Source organism: Neophocaena asiaeorientalis, unplaced genomic scaffold (assembly GCF_003031525.2).
Source record: "Neophocaena asiaeorientalis asiaeorientalis breed wild unplaced genomic scaffold, Neophocaena_asiaeorientalis_V1.1 scaffold534, whole genome shotgun sequence".
NCBI lineage: Eukaryota > Metazoa > Chordata > Mammalia > Artiodactyla > Phocoenidae > Neophocaena > Neophocaena asiaeorientalis.
Window position 1 is genome coordinate 2,950 of NW_020172826.1, and position 18,354 is coordinate 21,303.

The 18,354-nt window shown below is 42.3% G+C and overlaps 1 protein-coding gene across 1 annotated transcript in view; it reads right to left on the reverse strand.

Moving 5' to 3' along the window:
• Window positions 1-3,552: 3,552 nt before the first annotated feature.
• Window positions 3,553-18,354, reverse strand: part of LOC112397690 (bifunctional 3'-phosphoadenosine 5'-phosphosulfate synthase 1-like) — a gene marked incomplete at its 3' end in the record, with an annotated part of 29,988 nt that continues 15,186 nt past the window's right edge. Inside the window, exons 3-5 of the mRNA XM_024741962.1 lie at window positions 16,148-16,383; window positions 7,857-7,995; window positions 3,553-3,671 (exon numbers count right to left, since the gene is read on the reverse strand). Coding sequence (XP_024597730.1) covers window positions 3,553-3,671; window positions 7,857-7,995; window positions 16,148-16,383 — 494 coding nt within the window. The remainder of the gene's footprint in view (window positions 3,672-7,856; window positions 7,996-16,147; window positions 16,384-18,354) is intronic.

Below are 18,354 nucleotides of genomic sequence, written 5' to 3' on the forward strand. Positions count from 1 at the left end.
ACATGAAAAGCTGCTCAACATCACTAATTATTAGAGAAATGCAAATCAAAACTACAATGAGGTATCCCCTCACACCAATTAGAATGGGCATCATCAGAAAATCTACAAATAACAAATGCTGGAGAAGATGTGGAGAAAAGGGAACCCTCTTGCACTGTTGGTGGGAATGTAAATTGATACAGCCACTATGGAGAACAGTATGGAGGTTCCTTAGAAAACTAAAAATAGGATTACCATATGATCCAGCAATCCCACTACTGGGTGTATACCCAGAGAAAACCATAATTCAAAAAGACACACACACGATAATGTTCATTGCAGCACTATTTACAATAGCCAGGTCATGGAAGCAACCTAAATACCCAATGACAGAAGAATGGATAAAGAAGTTGTGGTATATATATATACAATGGAATATTACTCAGACATAAGAAGGAACGAAACTGAGTCATTTGTTGAGATGTGGATGGATCTAGAGACTGTCATACAGAGTGAAGTAAGTCAGAAAGAGAAAAACAAATAACATATATTAACGCATGTAGGTAGAACCTAGAAAAACGGTACAGATGAGCCAGTTTGCAGGGCAGAAGTTGAGACACAGATATAGAGAACAGACATATGGACACCAATGGGGGAAAACTGCGTTGGGGTGGGGATGGTGGTGTGCTGAATTGGGCAATTGGGATTGACATGTATACACTGATGTGTATAAAATTGATGACTAATAAGAACCTGCAGTATAAAAAAACAAACAGAACAACTAATACTAAACTTTCATTGGGTTATTTGTATGGATATATGTTAATATAAATGTTTCAGACATTTCATGAAATTTCTAAAAATCTTGTATGTTCTGGTATAATGTTATAAGTCATAATTCTAGTTATTACTTTAAAATGTGTATCTCAGAAATAACTAAATTTCCTTGTCAATTGCATTATTATGAACTTTCATCAAATCTTTAACCGTGGTCATTTTTAAGTCTTTTGTCATTCACAGACAGTTCTGGGTGTACTCTGAGGCCTTTGCAAAAATGTTCCTATAAAAGGGTTTCATCTTCAAGGAATTCATGGAAAAGACTGACAGGTACAGGTTTCTGGTAACTGACTATATTGCTGAACTGAATGAATAAGCATTTTCAGAACTCTAATGAAAAACTGATGAATTCATAAAAGTGCTAACAAAAGATCAAGATGAAAAAAAAATTAATTACAGGGGACTGAGTGAACTGATGAGGATGATTATAATTTTTGTGACTTTCTGTCTGAATTAAAAAAAAAAAAAACATCCCACAAGGACTCAGAGGCAAAAAATATACAAATCAATTTTCACTGCAAAGTAAAGGAGCTGTTACAGTGGAGGATTACTGGACTGAATGTCAATATTATGACATAGTATGAGTGTGTTTCGTGTTTGGTAATTACATTCATTGTTGCTTTTGCTGTGGCCATCCATTTACAATGCTTGGTGTCAGTCTACCTCTTGTAAAAATAAAACGGAGCATGTGTGTGTGAGAAAAAATAATTAATTTTTTAAAAAAAAGAATCACATTGGGACTACTTTCTCACACCATATACAAAAATAAATTCAAAATGGGTTAAAGACTTAAATGTAAGGCCTGAAACCATAAAACTTCTACAAGAAAACATGGGCAGTATGCTCTTTGGTCTTAATAGTATTTTTTTTTTTTTGGCTATGTCTCCTCAGGCAAGGGAAACAAATGCACAAGTAAACAAATGGGACTACATCAAACTAAAAAGCTTTTGCACAGCAAAGGAAACTATCAACAAAACAAAAAGGCCACCTACTGAATGGGAGAAGATATTCGCAAATGATATAGCTGGTAAGGGGTTTATATCCAAAATATACAAAGAACTCACACAACTAACATCAAAAAAACCAAACAGGGCTTCCCTGGTGGCACAGTGGTTGAGAGTCCGCCTGCCGATGCACGGGACATGGGTTCATGCCCCGGTCTGGGAGGATCCCACACGCCGCGGAGCGGCTGGGCCCGTGAGCCATGGCCGCTGAGCCTGCGCGTCTGGAGCCTGTGCTCCACAATGGGAGAGGCCACAGCAGTGAGAGACCCACGTACCGCAAAAAAATTTAAAAAAACAATCCAATTAAAAAATGGGCAGAGGATCTGAGGATCTGTTTTTCTAAAGAAGACATGCAGTTGGTGAACAAGCACATGAAAAGATGCTCAACATCACTAATGATCAGGGAAATACAAATCAAAACCACTATAGAGACAACACCTCACACCTGTCAGAATGGCTATTAACAAAAACACAACAAATGACAAGTATCGTCGATGATGTGCGGAAAAGGGAAGCCTCATACACTATCGGTGGAAATATAAATTGGTGCAGCCACTATGGAAAACAGTATGGAGATTCCTCAAAAAATTACAAATAGAACTATCATATGATCCAGCAATACCTCTCCTAGGTATTAGAAAACACTAGTAGAAAAGCTATACACACCCCTACGCAGCATTATTTACAACAGCCAAGAAATGGATGCAACCCAAGTACCCATCAATAGATGAATGAAGTTGTGGTATATGTATATAATGAAATATTACTCAGCCATAAAAGAGAATGAAATCTTGCCATTTACGACAATATGGATGGACCCACAGGATACTATACTAAGTGAAATAAGTCAGACAGAGAAAGACAAATATGGTATGATTTCACTTTTATGTGGAATCTAAAGAACAAAACAAATGAACAAACTTAAAACAGAAACAGAGTTACTGATAGCAAAAAGATTACCAGAAGAGAGGGGACTGGGGGAGCAAGAAAGAAATAGGTGAGGGTGATTAAGAGGTACAACCTTACAGTTGCAAAATAAATGAGTCATGAGTATGAAATATACAGTGTGGGAAATACAGTTAATAACTAAGTAATATCTTTGTGGCAACGTAACTAGACTTATTATGGTAATCATTTTGAAATGTATATAAAACATCAGTATGTTGTGTAACAGAAACTAACACAGTGTTATAAATTATACTTCAAAAACAAATGAACATACACACAAACTCACAAAAAAAGAGATCAGATTTGTAGTTACCAGAGGTAGGGGGTGGGGGGAGAGGGAACTGGATGAAGGCAGTCAAAAGGTACAATCTTCCAGTTATAAGGTAAATAAGTACTAGGGATGTAAGGTACAACATTATAAATATAATTAACACTGCTGTATGTCATATATGAAAGTTTCTAAGAAAGTAAATCCTAAGAGTTCTTATCACACACACAAAAAAATTTTTCTATTTCTTAAATTCTGTACCTATATGAGATGACGGATGTTCACTAAACTTATTGTGATTATCATTTCGTGATGTACATAAGTCAAATCATTATGCTGTACACTGTGAACTTATACAATGCTGTATGTCAATTATATCTCAATAAAATTGGAAGAAAAAAAAGAATATAAAATACAAATGTTACTCCATATTACCACCATCCTTTTTTTGGAGGGGGAATGTTATGAGATGGATATAATTATTCTCTGGGGATTCCCTCTTGGACCTCCTCTTACCCGTTCCTGTAGAAGTTCCACAACCTGCTGGACACAGTCATTTACATCACAGGAGTCTGTTTTCAGCACCAATTCCGGGGCCTCTGGTTTTTCATATTCAGAATCAATCCCAGTGAAACCTATAAAAGGTAAAAGATAATAGAGGGAGTGGAAATTAAAATAGGTTTGTTTCCTCAGTGCAAGTCTCTGCTATGCTGAAGTTCATATTTATGCTGCCCCTTCTAAGTTACGGGGTTATAATATTGAAACTTCTTTCCTGGGAGAAGATTTCTAATTAAACTTTTGTTTCTTCTTTGAATACAAACAGTCGATCCTTCTTATTCGCAGTAGTTCTCTTCAATAAGTTGCCACACACACAAAATTAGTGAATACTGAACCACTGCTTCTAGGAGAAATGTGGGTTTGGTTTCCTGTGGGCCTCTAGTTACCAAATTTTTGTCAACCAATTAATATATTTGTTTCATGAGTGTTTCTGTTTAAAGACACCTTATTTCATATATAGTGCTGATTCATTAACACCGAACTCATGGCCAACAGCACCAGAACTCATGTCTGAACAAAGCTAATCTAACACATGTATTTTCTCCACAAGGCAGGTCAGTCTTCCTGCACTTGGGAACACTGGACAGTACTTCAGCACTGTGCCAGGGGGGCCATTCTAAACAGCAAAATCCCCAACAAAAAGAAAAAGAAAAAAAGTAAAACACATGGCACTAAACAGGCCATCAAAAGGACACTTCTTGGGCTTCCCTGGTGGCACAGTGGTTGAGAGTCCGCCTGCCCATGCAGGGGACACGGGTTCGTGCCCCCATCTGGGAAGATCCCACATGCCGCAGAGCGGCTGGGCCCGTGAGCCATGGCCGCTGAACCTGCGCGTCCGGAGCCTGTGCTCTGCAACGGGAGAGGCCACAACAGTGAGAGGCCCGCGTATCGCAAAAAAAAAAAAAGGACACTTCTTTACAGTATGAGAGCTGAAACACAAAAGCCTTGTTCAACTTCAGCTGGGAATGTATATTCCGGGTGACTAAAATTTTGCTGCTCTGTGTGTGTCTACAAGTGACAGCCAAAGCACTGTGGGTATATGGATGTGGGGTAACAAAAGTGTCTACAAGTGACCGCCAAAGCACTGTGGGTATATGGATGTGGGGTAACAAAAGTGTCTACAAGTGACCGCCAAAGCACTGTGGGTATATGGATGTGGGGTAACAAATTTTAGTGAATAGGCACATTTGCAAATCTGGAATCTTCCAATAATGAAGATGGATGATATTTCTATCACCCTTCCTTTTTTCTGTTAAGTAAATGCCTACAGTGCCTGTGAAGAAAACAGGAATGAGTACCAAGTAATCCAGAGCATCCAATTTCTCCACAGGAACACAGGATATAGTGCCGAAACCCTGGGCATAAATCCAAACTCGACAGGATTTCTTTCCCTCTCAGTGCAAAAACCAACGCCAAGTCAATCTGTCCATCATATTCACCAGGATTATCTACAGCCGAATTGAAGCTCTGCAGGGTTCTTCTGCCATCACATTAAGTGTTCAGGCAAGACAGATTAACTACTATTAGCTTAAGCAGAACATAAGTAAGGAATCCTGTTATATTACCAAAAATGTTCCACAATCAAATGTAACCAATTTAGATATTAACCACTATTTAGATTTTCCCTATCTGTACATGTGCTACCGTGGAACTGCCTAGAAGAGAAAGAACACATGATGTTAACCACAGAATGGGCTGGCTGAGCTGAAGATATGCTATTCCTGTCTTTCATATTATTCCATACCTAAGTCATTCGAGGTCTGTCTGCCTTGGAATGCCAAGTCATTCTTGGGTTAGAATGGTCAACATGAACTTAAAATCATTACTAAAAAGCTTTAAAATAAACACTACAAGTCTATAGCCCATCTATTTCTTTTTTTTTTTTTTTCTATTTCGTATTTTTAAGTATCACATGAAGTTCTGAACCCAAGAAGAAATTTTTGCATTACCAATATTCCCAACAGTATTAGTGGTGAGTCACAGTAAAATAGGTGGGGAAAAAACAAACCTGGTTAAAACACTAGTTCTTAAGCTCTGATTCTCAAATGTGGCTACACGCTGGAATCACTGGGTCCCACCCTTAAGAGATTCTGATTTCAATGGTCTGCGGTACAGCCTTGGCACTAGATTTTTTAAGTCCCACCAGATAATGCTTATCTGCAGCAAAGCTTTGAGGATCACTGTGTTAGAAGACTTGGTTTAACATTTTAAAAGCCCAGGAAGTCTCTTCCTAGTTAATTTAGCCCATAAGTGATTACAGTAAATGTATACTGTGAGAAAAACGTTTATATTTCAGTAAATAATAACTACTTGAGCGTTACTCATGAAAATAATCCAGGTATTTAAGAGTAGCTGACACAGGCATATATTTCCAGTTTAGTAAATGCCATATAAAGGCCTATAAAAGCCTGAAGTCTGCTGAATGTATGCAATCTCACCTGTCCCTGAAATGTTTACCATCAAGGCTCTGAAATAGCATTGGTAGGAAACTTTTTAAGCACCATTCTTACAGTGAGTAAATGATTTTGAAAACTGTCCAGTCAGGAACTCTAGAACCATGGCAAACCTAAAATAAATAAACGTGTGTACACACATGCACACAAGTATACATTAACCTAAGAACATTTTATCAGTGTCTATTCAAAGGAGTTACGAAACACCTGGTAAACAAGTAAAACACAGAAAACTGAACTAATACAAGCACATTCCCAGCAACAGAATGCAAACTGTAAGTGACTCAAGGTATTTTGGATTCAGTCTTATTATTCATCTTTGCATCCCCAGCACCAGATATAAACCTTGCAAACAGAAAGCATTGATCAAAGTGTTGAACATCCAATTTCCACTCCACCTTCTAATCCATTCGAGAAGCATTTACTGTGTGTGTGTATACCAAGTATTATTCTTTGGGCCACGCTCTGTGCTAAATTCTAAAAATACAAAAACGGTAAAGATGTTGTCCTGGCTCACAGGGTGCTTACTCCAGCTGAGCAAACAAATCCACCTCCCTCACCAATCCATCCTTGCAAAAACAACAAAAGCAACTACAGTTAAAATAAGTAGAAGATTCAGACTTCAGGATCCTGGACACACTGTTCTGCTTCTCTTTGCAGAAGTGCACACTGGCCGTCAACAGAGAGAGGGTGACCTAGAAATTAAATGGATAAACTGTTTTCCCTCCTGTTGTCATACATTATTCAGGTCAGGCAGCCTATCCTCACTGAGTCAAGAAAGTACAGGCTTAACAGGTGAAACTTGAGTCTCCATGATGGCCAAGACTGGATACGAGCCCTGCCCAAAGAACCAGATTCACCACGGCCAGTGGAACTTGCCCCAACTGCTAATGGGCTCCCAGGTCCAAACAGAAGAGCCCAGAATAACAAGCATTTTCCTTCCTGTTCCACCTTTTCCTTTCTAGGGCCAGAAGCTGGTGCTAAAATCTACACTTCCTAGAGCTCCTGGGAGCTCCTGGAGTCTGAGGCTATCACACTCCCTGCTGGGAAAGCAAACAAAAGTTAGGGGCATGAATTGATCCCAAACAATGCTGAACCTACGTGCCCTCTGTTACTGTTAATAATAATACCGGTAATAGACCAGGGCTAATGTCGAAGGATGTCTAAAAGATAAACAGAATGACTGGTATCAAGGGCGACAGCAGAACGGGTTCTAAATGTCTCTTTCTATGTCCAAATTTTCATTATAGTTGAAACTCTGGGAGCAGACCATAAAATCGAAAATACAAGCTGTATGTACTTTGATAAAATCACAGATATGTGAAATTTAATCTAATGCAACAATCATACAGAGAATGAATTTCAGACCATTCCAGGCACTATGATATAAATAAGAATGAGACATTTTCCTTGCTCTCAAGATGCTTATAATTCAGGCATTTTTCCCAGCAGCTATGGAATGTCCTACATCTTCACTGGAACAAAGAGAACAGAAGTGGCAGCAACTATCCAACTAATAGCCAATCTAATGCTAGGTACCTAATTATACCAAATAGGCTTCCCAAAGTCCCAATCCTCTAAAACTGCCTTGTGAGTAGGATTTCAACCTGATTGATGATACTGAGTGTACACAGTGCCAGGTACTACTGGTAGGCCTGAGAGATACAACAGTGTAACAAGACGTGCTTTCTCTTCTCAAGGAGCTCCAAGTTGTTCGAAAACTTCCATCTCTTAGAAAAGATTATCAGTCTCAGATATGGTAAGATGAAACATCTAAGGAAAGAAAACTGGGAAAAAAATATTACTTACCTTTAATTTCTCCAGCCCGTGCTTTTTTGTAGAGTCCTTTGACATCCCTCTGTTCACAAACATGCAGGGGAGCATCAACAAACACTTCAAAAAAAGGTAAACTTGCACCCTCATGAATTTGCCTTGCATTGTTGCGATCCTTAGAAAAAAGGCACATACAGAAACGTAATAAAGAGTGCTCATATGAATCAAGGGTACTATATTAATGTCAAGGACAAGTAAAAGTGCTTTTCAGCTGTGTTAGTGGACAACAGACAAAGTTTAATTTATATTTTGAAAATATAAACTGAAAAAGAATAAACCCAAGAAATTATTAGATTAACACACCCATTCTCCATTAAGGATTTTTTTTTAATTTATTTTTTTAACATCTTTATTGGAGTATAATTGCAAGGCCTGCTATTCTGAGATACTGGCAAGTTCCAGGAGGGAGAACAATGGATGCCCCATTAAAACTTTCACCTAAATTTTACGAGAAAGCTGAGCCAAAGTCCAGCTTAAATGCAGATGTCAGTCATCAGGCCTCTCTCTTAACAACAGGCTCAACCTCAGCCTGAGCTAGCGTGAAAGTAACTTCACAAGGGATCCATTCAGAAACCTGAGGCTAGTTTATTCACTTGCCAAACACAAACCCCTGCAGCCGCTACACATCTCTAGCATTTCCAAAACTTTACTTTTCTGCATGGCTCCTAACCCCCAACTCTGCTAATACCTTCACTGCTCGGCCTAAACTCTCTCTGGAACACTGCTTCCTTTGTAAGTGAAACTCTTCTTTCTGGTCTTAACTGAAACCAAGTTCTCCCTTGAGGATTCACTCATCTTCCTGTTCTCAAACGCAGGCTCCACATTCATATTCTATAGACAAGGCAGTGCCACCATTTTCAAAGCTAGCCCCTGCACCTTCCTCCATCCTATCCCCACATGGCTCATGTTATCATTTACCACCTTTCTTACGGCCCCTCAACCTATGCCTACTTCCACTCTTATCAGATGGCCACACTTCTAATTTCAAAAAGAAAATCCCCAGGAACTTCCCTGACCGTCCAGTGGTTAGGACTCTGTGCTTCCAATGCAGGGGGCGTGGGTTCAATCCCTGGTCAGGGAACTAAGATCCCACATGCCGTGTACCATGGCCAAAAAACAGAAAGAAAGAAAAGAAAAGGAAATCCCCAGACACGAACGCTCTCAATCTCCCCTCTGCCATATAATTTACCTATATCCCCCACCTTTATCTCCTTCCCTCCTGCCGCTCCTCCCTTCACGGATCCAAAATCCCCTACTCTGCAATGCAATACTATTCAGCCATAAAAAAGAATGAGATTTTGCCATTTGTAGTAACACGGATGGGCTTGGAGGGCATTATACTAAGTGAAATAAGTTTGACAGAGAAAGACAAATACTGTATGATATCACTTGTATGTGGAATCTAAACAAATACAACAGGACTTCCCTGGTGGTGCAGTGGTTAAGAATCCACCTGCCAGTGTAGGGGACACGTGTTCGAGCCCTGGTCCGGGAAGATCCCACATGCCGTGGAGCAACTAAGCCCGTGAGCCACTACTACTGGGCCAGCGCTCTAGAGCCCGCGAGCCTAGAGCCTGTGCTCTGCAACAAGAGAAGCCACTGCAATGAGAAGCCCGCACACAGCAACGAAGAGTAGCCTCTGCTCGCCGCAACTAGAGAAAGCCCACGCGCGGCCATGAAGACCCAATGCAGCCAAAAATAATAATAAAATAAATAAATTTTTAAAAAATACAACAAACTAGTGGATATAACAAAAAAGAAGCAGACTCACAGAGATGGAGAACAAACTAGTGGTTACCAGTAGGAGGGGGGGAAGGGGCAACATAGGGGTGGGGAGTCAGAGGTACAAACTATTAGGTGTAAGATAAGCTAAAGGATGTAGTGTACAACATGGGGAGTAGAGCCAATATTCTGTAATAACTGTAAATGGAAAGTAACTCTTAAAAATTGTTCATAAGAAAAAAAAAATCCCCTTCCTGATAATGAACCTTGCTCAATCCATTATTGCTGTTGCACCTGGAATTTTCAACCTCCTACTTCTCCACTGGCAACAAACAAGTGAAAGTCACTCTCTTCCATTAAAAAGAGATGAGCTAACAAATCATACAAAAATTCCCTCAATCCTGGCACTTTCCAGGCCATTCTGCCACATTTTATACTACTAACCCTGTGTACTGAAATCGTGCTACTCCCCGGTCGTTCCTATGCAGGCTCCCATGCGGCACTGGTGTTGCCCACATTCTACCAGGAGACCACTGCTCACACTGCACAGTCCCTGAGCACTTTTCTCAACTGCTTTCACTTTGTAAACTACAGCATATAAACCAACACTCAGGCCTGAACTCTGACCTCTCCCGAAATTAAACACACCTTTCCAACTTCCTCCAAAATACTCCCACATGGAGATCTCTCAGGTACCTCAAACTTAACATGTCCAAAACTGAACCCACTCTCTTTTCTCCCAAGCTTGCATTCCCACCTATACTGCCCAAATCAAGGGATGACGACAATACTCACCCTGAATCCCCAGAGTTGTTCTGGTTTCTTCCCTTTGCTGTCCCACCCCCTGCATTTTGTCACAAAGTCCTTCAGATTTTACCTCTAGACATTACACTAACCCAGTCTGCACTTCTTCCCTAGCTCCTGGTTCAACCTCATTTTTCCTGCCTGGACAACACCCTTTTAATACATCTGCTGGCTTCCAGCTTTGACCTGCTCAAAGCCACACTCTACACTGTCCCCAGGATGACAGAGGATGCAAATTCAACCACGTCACTAAACTCTTCAGAGACTGCCCAGCACCATCAGGGTAAAACCCAAGCTTCTCAGTGTGAATCGTGAGGCCTTCTCCACCTGGCCCCACCATTCTCAGTTTTGCACCTGATGTTCTATTGATAATTAACACCTGCCTGGTCTACCAGGCTGTTTGGGCCTAATGCCTTTGCCATCCCCCCTGCCAAGAACACTCCACCTCTCTCCTCTGGCTACAGCAATGTGTCCCTCACAGCACAGCTCCATGCTAAGTCCTCCAGGAAGCCTACCCTCATGTCCAGGCCGACTGAGGCCTCACTTCTGCTGGGTTCTCAGAGTACCCACCATATACCTCTGTCACAGATCTCATCCCAATATACTGAAATAATTTCAGTAGCTTTATAGCCTTAGTATCTGGCAGAGTGATTAAGTCGTGATCCTACTATTCCAACTGTCCTTTTAAATGAAGGTGTTCCCCAAGTTTCCATCTGTGACTCGCTTCTCATTCTATATACTCTTTTGTACACTCAACTTCATCAAGGTTTCAACAATAAAGTTAATGATTCCCCAATTTTTTTTTAAAATTTATTTTTGGCTGCACTGGGTCTTTGTTGCTGTGCGTGGGCTTTCTCTAGTTGCGGCGAGCGAGGGCTACTCTTCGTTGCGGTGCACGGGCTTGTCATTGTGGTGGCTTCTCTTGTTGCGAAGCACGGGCTCTAGGTGCACAGGCTTCAGCAGTTGTGGCACATGGGCTCAGTAGTTGTGGCTTGCAGGCTCTAGAGCACAGGCTCAGTAGTTGTGGCGCATGAGCTTAGTTGCTCCGTGGCATGTGGGATCTTCCCCGACCAGGGCTCAAACCCGTGTCCTCTGCACTGGCAGGTGGATTCTTTAACCATTGCACCACCAGGGAAGCCCCTGATTCCCAAATCTTTATCTCAATTCTACACAACGTTCCTGAGCTCCAGAACCAATTTCCCAATGACCTAGTGGTCATCTTCACCTAGATACGCCACCAGCATTTCAAACCTAACCCAGCTAAAATCAAACAGTCATCTTCTCCCTTCCTACCCTATATTTTCTAACTCAATCATACCATCTTCTCTTCTGAAAGCACCATCCTTCATGTTCACCCCCAAATTCAGCAATCAACCCGGGCACCACGTTCCACTGATGCTACAGGCTCAAGAGCCCTCAAATATGCCCCATCTTTTCTATTCCCATGGCCGATACCTCAATTCACTCCAAAAGCCTCCTGACTAGTCTCCTACCTCCAGACCCTTCCCATTCCAGGCCTTAAGGGTGACCTCACTAAAATACAAAGGCACCAGAGACACTATTCCCCAGTAGAATCTCAAACTTCGACCACCTGTGGGGCAAAGTCCCGAGCAGTCCGGAGTTCACCATCAGACCTCTGCAAATCGCTCGAGCTTCATCTCCCCTCACGTTCATCCGGAAGAGCAGCCAAAACAAACTACCTACAGTTCCCCAAAGACCTAAGTCCCTCACATTTCCATGCTTTTGCAAATCCTGTAGCATCTCCTCTGTGAAATAGTTTTCTCCTGCGAGAAAACTGACTCATCTTTCATGACGCATTTCAAGCAGCACTTCCTCTGTGAATCTTCCATAGCACCTTTATATACATGTACCTAATCACTTGCCTCACGATACTGCAACTGTTCGCATCTCTATGCTCCCACTACCTACTGACTCTTCAAGGGTAAGAACTATCAGGTTTACTTTTACAACCAAGATGCCCAAGGTTAGTGGTGACAGAGAATACGCATATCCTATAATATATGATTTGGTCCAAATATTACCATGAATTTTTAAATTTATTTATTTATTTATTTTTTTGCGGTACGCGGGCCTCTCACTGTTGTGGCCTCTCCCGTTGCGGAGCACAGGCTCCGGACACGCAGGCTCAGCGGCCATGGCTCACGGGCCCAGCCGCTCCGCGGCACGTGGGATCCTCCCGGACCGGGGCACGAACCCGTATTGTTGCTGTGCGTGGGCTTTCTCTAGTTGCGGCGAGCGAGGGCTACTCTTCGTTGCGGTGCACGGGCTTGTCATTGTGGTGGCTTCTCTTGTTGCGAAGCACGGGCTCTAGGTGCACAGGCTTCAGCAGTTGTGGCACATGGGCTCAGTAGTTGTGGCTTGCAGGCTCTAGAGCACAGGCTCAGTAGTTGTGGCGCATGGGCTTAGTTGCTCCATGGCATGTGGGATCTTCCCTGACCAGGGCTCAAACCCGTGTCCTCTGCACTGGCAGGTGGATTCTTTAACCACTGCACCACCAGGGAAGCCCCTGATTCCCAAATCTTTATCTCAATTCTACACAACGTTCCTGAGCTCCAGAACCAATTTCCCAATGACCTAGTGGTCATCTTCACCTAGATACGCCACCAGCATTTCAAACCTAACCCAGCTAAAATCAAACAGTCATCTTCTCCCTTCCTACCCTATATTTTCTAACTCAATCATACCATCTTCTCTTCTGAAAGCACCATCCTTCATGTTCACCCCCAAATTCAGCAATCAACCCGGGCACCACGTTCCACTGATGCTACAGGCTCAAGAGCCCTCAAATATGCCCCATCTTTTCTATTCCCATGGCCGATACCTCAATTCACTCCAAAAGCCTCCTGACTAGTCTCCTACCTCCAGACCCTTCCCATTCCAGGCCTTAAGGGTGACCTCACTAAAATACAAAGGCACCAGAGACACTATTCCCCAGTAGAATCTCAAACTTCGACCACCTGTGGGGCAAAGTCCCGAGCAGTCCGGAGTTCACCATCAGACCTCTGCAAATCGCTCGAGCTTCATCTCCCCTCACGTTCATCCGGAAGAGCAGCCAAAACAAACTACCTACAGTTCCCCAAAGACCTAAGTCCCTCACATTTCCATGCTTTTGCAAATCCTGTAGCATCTCCTCTGTGAAATAGTTTTCTCCTGCGAGAAAACTGACTCATCTTTCATGACGCATTTCAAGCAGCACTTCCTCTGTGAATCTTCCATAGCACCTTTATATACATGTACCTAATCACTTGCCTCACGATACTGCAACTGTTCGCATCTCTATGCTCCCACTACCTACTGACTCTTCAAGGGTAAGAACTATCAGGTTTACTTTTACAACCAAGATGCCCAAGGTTAGTGGTGACAGAGAATACGCATATCCTATAATATATGATTTGGTCCAAACATTACCATGCATTTTTTAATTTATTTTTTTTTTGCGGTACGCGGGCCTCTCACTGTTGCGGCCTCTCCCGTTGCAGAGCACAGGCTCCGGACACGCAGGCTCAGCGGCCATGGCTCACGGGCCCAGCTGCTCCGCGGCATGTGGGATCTTCCCAGACCGGGGCACGAACCCGTGTCCCCTGCATCGGCAGGCGGACTCTCAACCACTGCGCCACCAGGGAAGCCCTATCATGAATTTTGACATGACCTAAGCATAGTCCGAACCTCATTTTCATTCTTAGTGCTTCTGGGGGTGAGATCAAGAAAAGCGTTGCTCCGTGTTATGGAAACAACGGAGCCAAAAAAACAGATCAGCGTATACTTTTCAATACCCAGGTCTCAGCTGCTCGCTCTCCAAATTAGGTGTTACTAACTTTCTCTTTTTCCAAGAGTTGCAGAGCTTCCCAGAAAGTGCAAGAAAATCACTGTTGCTATATTACTATGAAAACTGTTTATATCCTAGAATTCAGGAACTCTGACAACTCTCATACACTTCATCATTCAGGATACCTTAAACTGACATACTGACACCGATCCCAGTGTTTCAGGAAAATGAAAAGTACCTAGTCCTCAAAGAACCTTTTAGGACTCCTGCCAGGAGTGAACCTGTATGATTAACACTCAGTCTCACACTTATCTCTAACCCTTACAGCTCAAATTTAGTTTTTGTTTTAAAAAAAAGTCTAAGTAACCAGACAGATTTATGATACAGTACTAGAATTGCACTATTATTTACTACACTTACTGAATATCTATTACACATCAGGCACTATGCTGAAAGCTGTGAATGCATGATTTGCCTAATCCTCAGAGCAACCCTACGAGGTAGGTATTATCTGAGCTTGGAAGGTTAAGTAAATCGGCCAAGGTCCTAACAGTAACTGGCAGAGCCGAGATTTCAGTCTCTTGTTTCTGGCTTCAAAGCCGCTGTGTTTAACTACTACACTAACTCACCTGTTCTTTCATATCTGGGCTTCCTAAGGGGCTATGCTATCATTTAACAAACACTAAATACCTACCGTGTTCCAGGATCTGGGCTTGGCATCAAGATTATAAAGATAAATCAGATGTAGTCCCAGCCTTCAAAGAGCCAGTAGGGTTTAGAGACAGCAGAGCACAGTGGGCAAGAGCACAAGTTCCACTGACACTGTCTGGGTGCAAATCCTTGCTCTGCCACGTAGAGCATGTGAGGTGGGGTGACTGACACCTCTGTTTCCTCACCTCCACCCTCCTCACTGGGTGATGAGAACTAAGTGAGCTAATTCACATAAAAGCACTTTAAAACTGTTACCAGGGCTTCCCTGGCGGCGCAGTGGTTGAGAGTCCGCCTGCCGATGCAGGGGACACGGGTTCGTGCCGCGGTCTGGGGAGATCCCACAGGCTGTGGAGCAGCTGGGCCCGTGAGCCATGGCTGCTGAGCCTGCGCGTCCGGAGCCTGTGCTCCGCAACGGGAGAGGCCACAACAGTGAGAGGCCCGCGTACCACAAAAAAAAACAAAAACAAAAACAAAAAAAACTGTTACCAGTACACAGTAAGCGTTCAATCAACGTTAGCTGCGATTATTATCATTATTATTATTACTGCTGCTATCAGCACCACCAACCAAAGAACTGGTATTTATAATAAAACAATATGCTATGGTACAATAACAGGGGCACCAAAGACAGGTACCCAACAAAGCCTGAGAGACTTAGGAGGAAGAAATACCCAACCTGAGTCTCAGAGCATGAACAGGTGTCAACGGATGCTGAGGGGAGGCTAAGAGGAAGGAGAAGAGGGCCTTCGAGGCAGAGGGAAACAAAATTCTCGTGGTGAGAAACAACGTGATTTTTTTCAGAGAAATACAAAAGAGTGAACTAGTGCTCTACGGTCCCTAAAATAAGAAACAGTGTGATGAAAGATGAAACCCAAGAATTGTGAGCAAAGAAGCCACGACAGGACACATGTTAAGAAACCTAAGATTCTCCCTGGTGTTTGATACATGTTGAGTATTTATTATAGGATTTCTGAACTGAAAAGTCAAACTTGAAATAATTTGGCCATTGACTTGTTCAACAACTTTGATTATACTTTTGAGGGGGGCGGTGGGTGTGTGGGTTATAGCAAGCTTTTCAGAAACGAATTTACTCAGGAAGTTGTGGCACAAAAACGCTGTAGGTTAATTGTTTGAATTTGGATTTAGCCTCAAAGTACATGTCAGTGTCTAAATTATTCGCTTTGCCTGACACCATATCCTCAATACACGTAATTAGAACAGCAATGGCGCAAAAGCCACATACCTGAGTATAAGGTGATATAAAACTTGTGATGCACACTAAGCCAGCATCTGCAAACAGCTTAGCAACTTCTGCGATGCGTCGAACATTCTCTTCTCTGTCTTCAGGACTAAAGCCAAGATTTTTGTTGAGACCTTGACGAATGTTGTCACCATCCAAAGTGTAGCATGGAATACCATGGCAAACCAAGTACTCCTCCAAAGCCATGCTTACTGTGGTCTTTCCTGCTCCCGATAAGCCTAGAAGTGAACGGTCCAAACAGATTCCATACGTAAAGTTAGGGGGATAAGTAATAAAGAATTTTAACCACAGGCTTAATTATATTCATTATTCAGGGCAGTCTCTTAGCAACATCCTTGTCTAATATTTCTCTGTAAAATTTTACTACATCTTAGCTAGAAAAACATCTGTAGTTTAAATATAATAAGCATTTATCTTTTTTTTTTTTTTTGCGGTACGCGGGCCTCTCACTGTTGTGGCCTCTCCCGTTGCGGAGCACAGGCTCCGGACGCGCAGGCTCAGCGGCCACGGCTCACGGGCCCAGCCGCTCCGCGGCATGTGGGATCTTCCCGGACCAGGGCACGAACCCGTGTCCCCTGCATCGGCAGGCGGACTCTCAACCACTGCGCCACCAGGGAAGCCCAAGCATTTATCTTTTTAGTAACTTCTGTCTAACCCCGAAGGTATCCTAGAAATCACTGAGCTACAAAGGCTTAACCAATTTTAATATTACACATGGTTGGGTAGATATTCACTTTGTCCTCTTGTTACCACTATTCTAAAGCTGCATGCCAATTTTAAAAGAAAGTTATATGACCAAATTATTTCTGGTGAGGAAAGAAAAAGAAAGGACAAAAGTAAGTGAAATAAATATTAGAAAGTTACCTCTATATCCCAGGATCAACACCTCCCCAAAGCACCTGGGAATCCGATTTATAATATAATTAACCTTGAAAGAATATCCTCATTTCACCTTCCTCTACCAATGTTTAGTCACTGAACGATGAGGAATAAAGGGAAAGGAAAGAGTACATGAGTACATTTATGCACTAATACTTGCCACCCTGCTGAGTGTATCAGAAGTCACAACCAAGACAGGTACTTCCCTGGTGGTCCAGTGGCTAAGACTCCGCCCTCCCAATGCAGGGGGCCCAGGTTCAATCCCTGGTCAGGGAACTAGATCCCACATGCCACAACTAAGAGCTCGCATGCCGCAACTAAAGATCCCACATGCCACAACTAAGACCCAACGCAGCCAAATATATAAATACACAGATAGATATTTCAAAAAAAAAAAAATTAAGATAGTTATGAGACAAGAGATAAAACACTGAAACCTAATGTACTGATACTTTGACATGCTAGTATAGAAGGCTAACTGAAAAATCAATTTTAAAAAGGATGATCTGTTAAGAGGATCAATACAGTGTTATATGGTTTCTACATTAAAAATGTATATTAACATGAGTACAGCAGGTAGTATTTTCCAAAGATTGACTGAAAGCTTGTTTACAATGTGACACTGCCACTGTCACACCCAGAGGTAGAGTATTTCTCAGCCCTTGAATCTGGGCTGGACTTAGGAGTCGCCTGTAGCCAAAACAATATAGTGAAAATGATGAGCATGACTTCCAAGACTGGGTCAGAAAAGGCCATTCAGCTTCTCTTTGGATATTGAATTGGGGAGAAGCCAGCTGTCAAATACTCTGAGACCACCGTGCTAGAGAAATCAGAATTAGGTGTTCCTGTCAATAGCCTTAGCCAGCTAAGCTCCCAGCTGACCGGCAGCATCCACTGGGGAGTCATTGCGGACACCCAGCCAGTTGTGGCTTTAGATGACTGGAGCCCAAGCCAGCACAACTGCAACCAAGCAAGGCCCAGGGGGGAACCGCCCAGCGGAGCACTCCTGAATTCCTTACCCACAAAACAGTGAGCAAGTTAAAATGGTTGTTTCACACCACTAGGTTTTGGGTAATTTGTTACATGGCAACAATGACTGAACAAAGAGATGGATGTTGGGGAGACTAGGTTTTTCTGTTCCTTGTTATTGTTGTTTTTAACTACCACTTGAACACTAAGTATCAGGGGAAAAAAAACTGAAAACATCAACTTCTTATACAACAAAGACAACCTAATCAACTATATTCCAATATAAAATAAAAATTAAAAAAAACACAAAGATAACCTAAACTACAATTAAAGTGTCTATT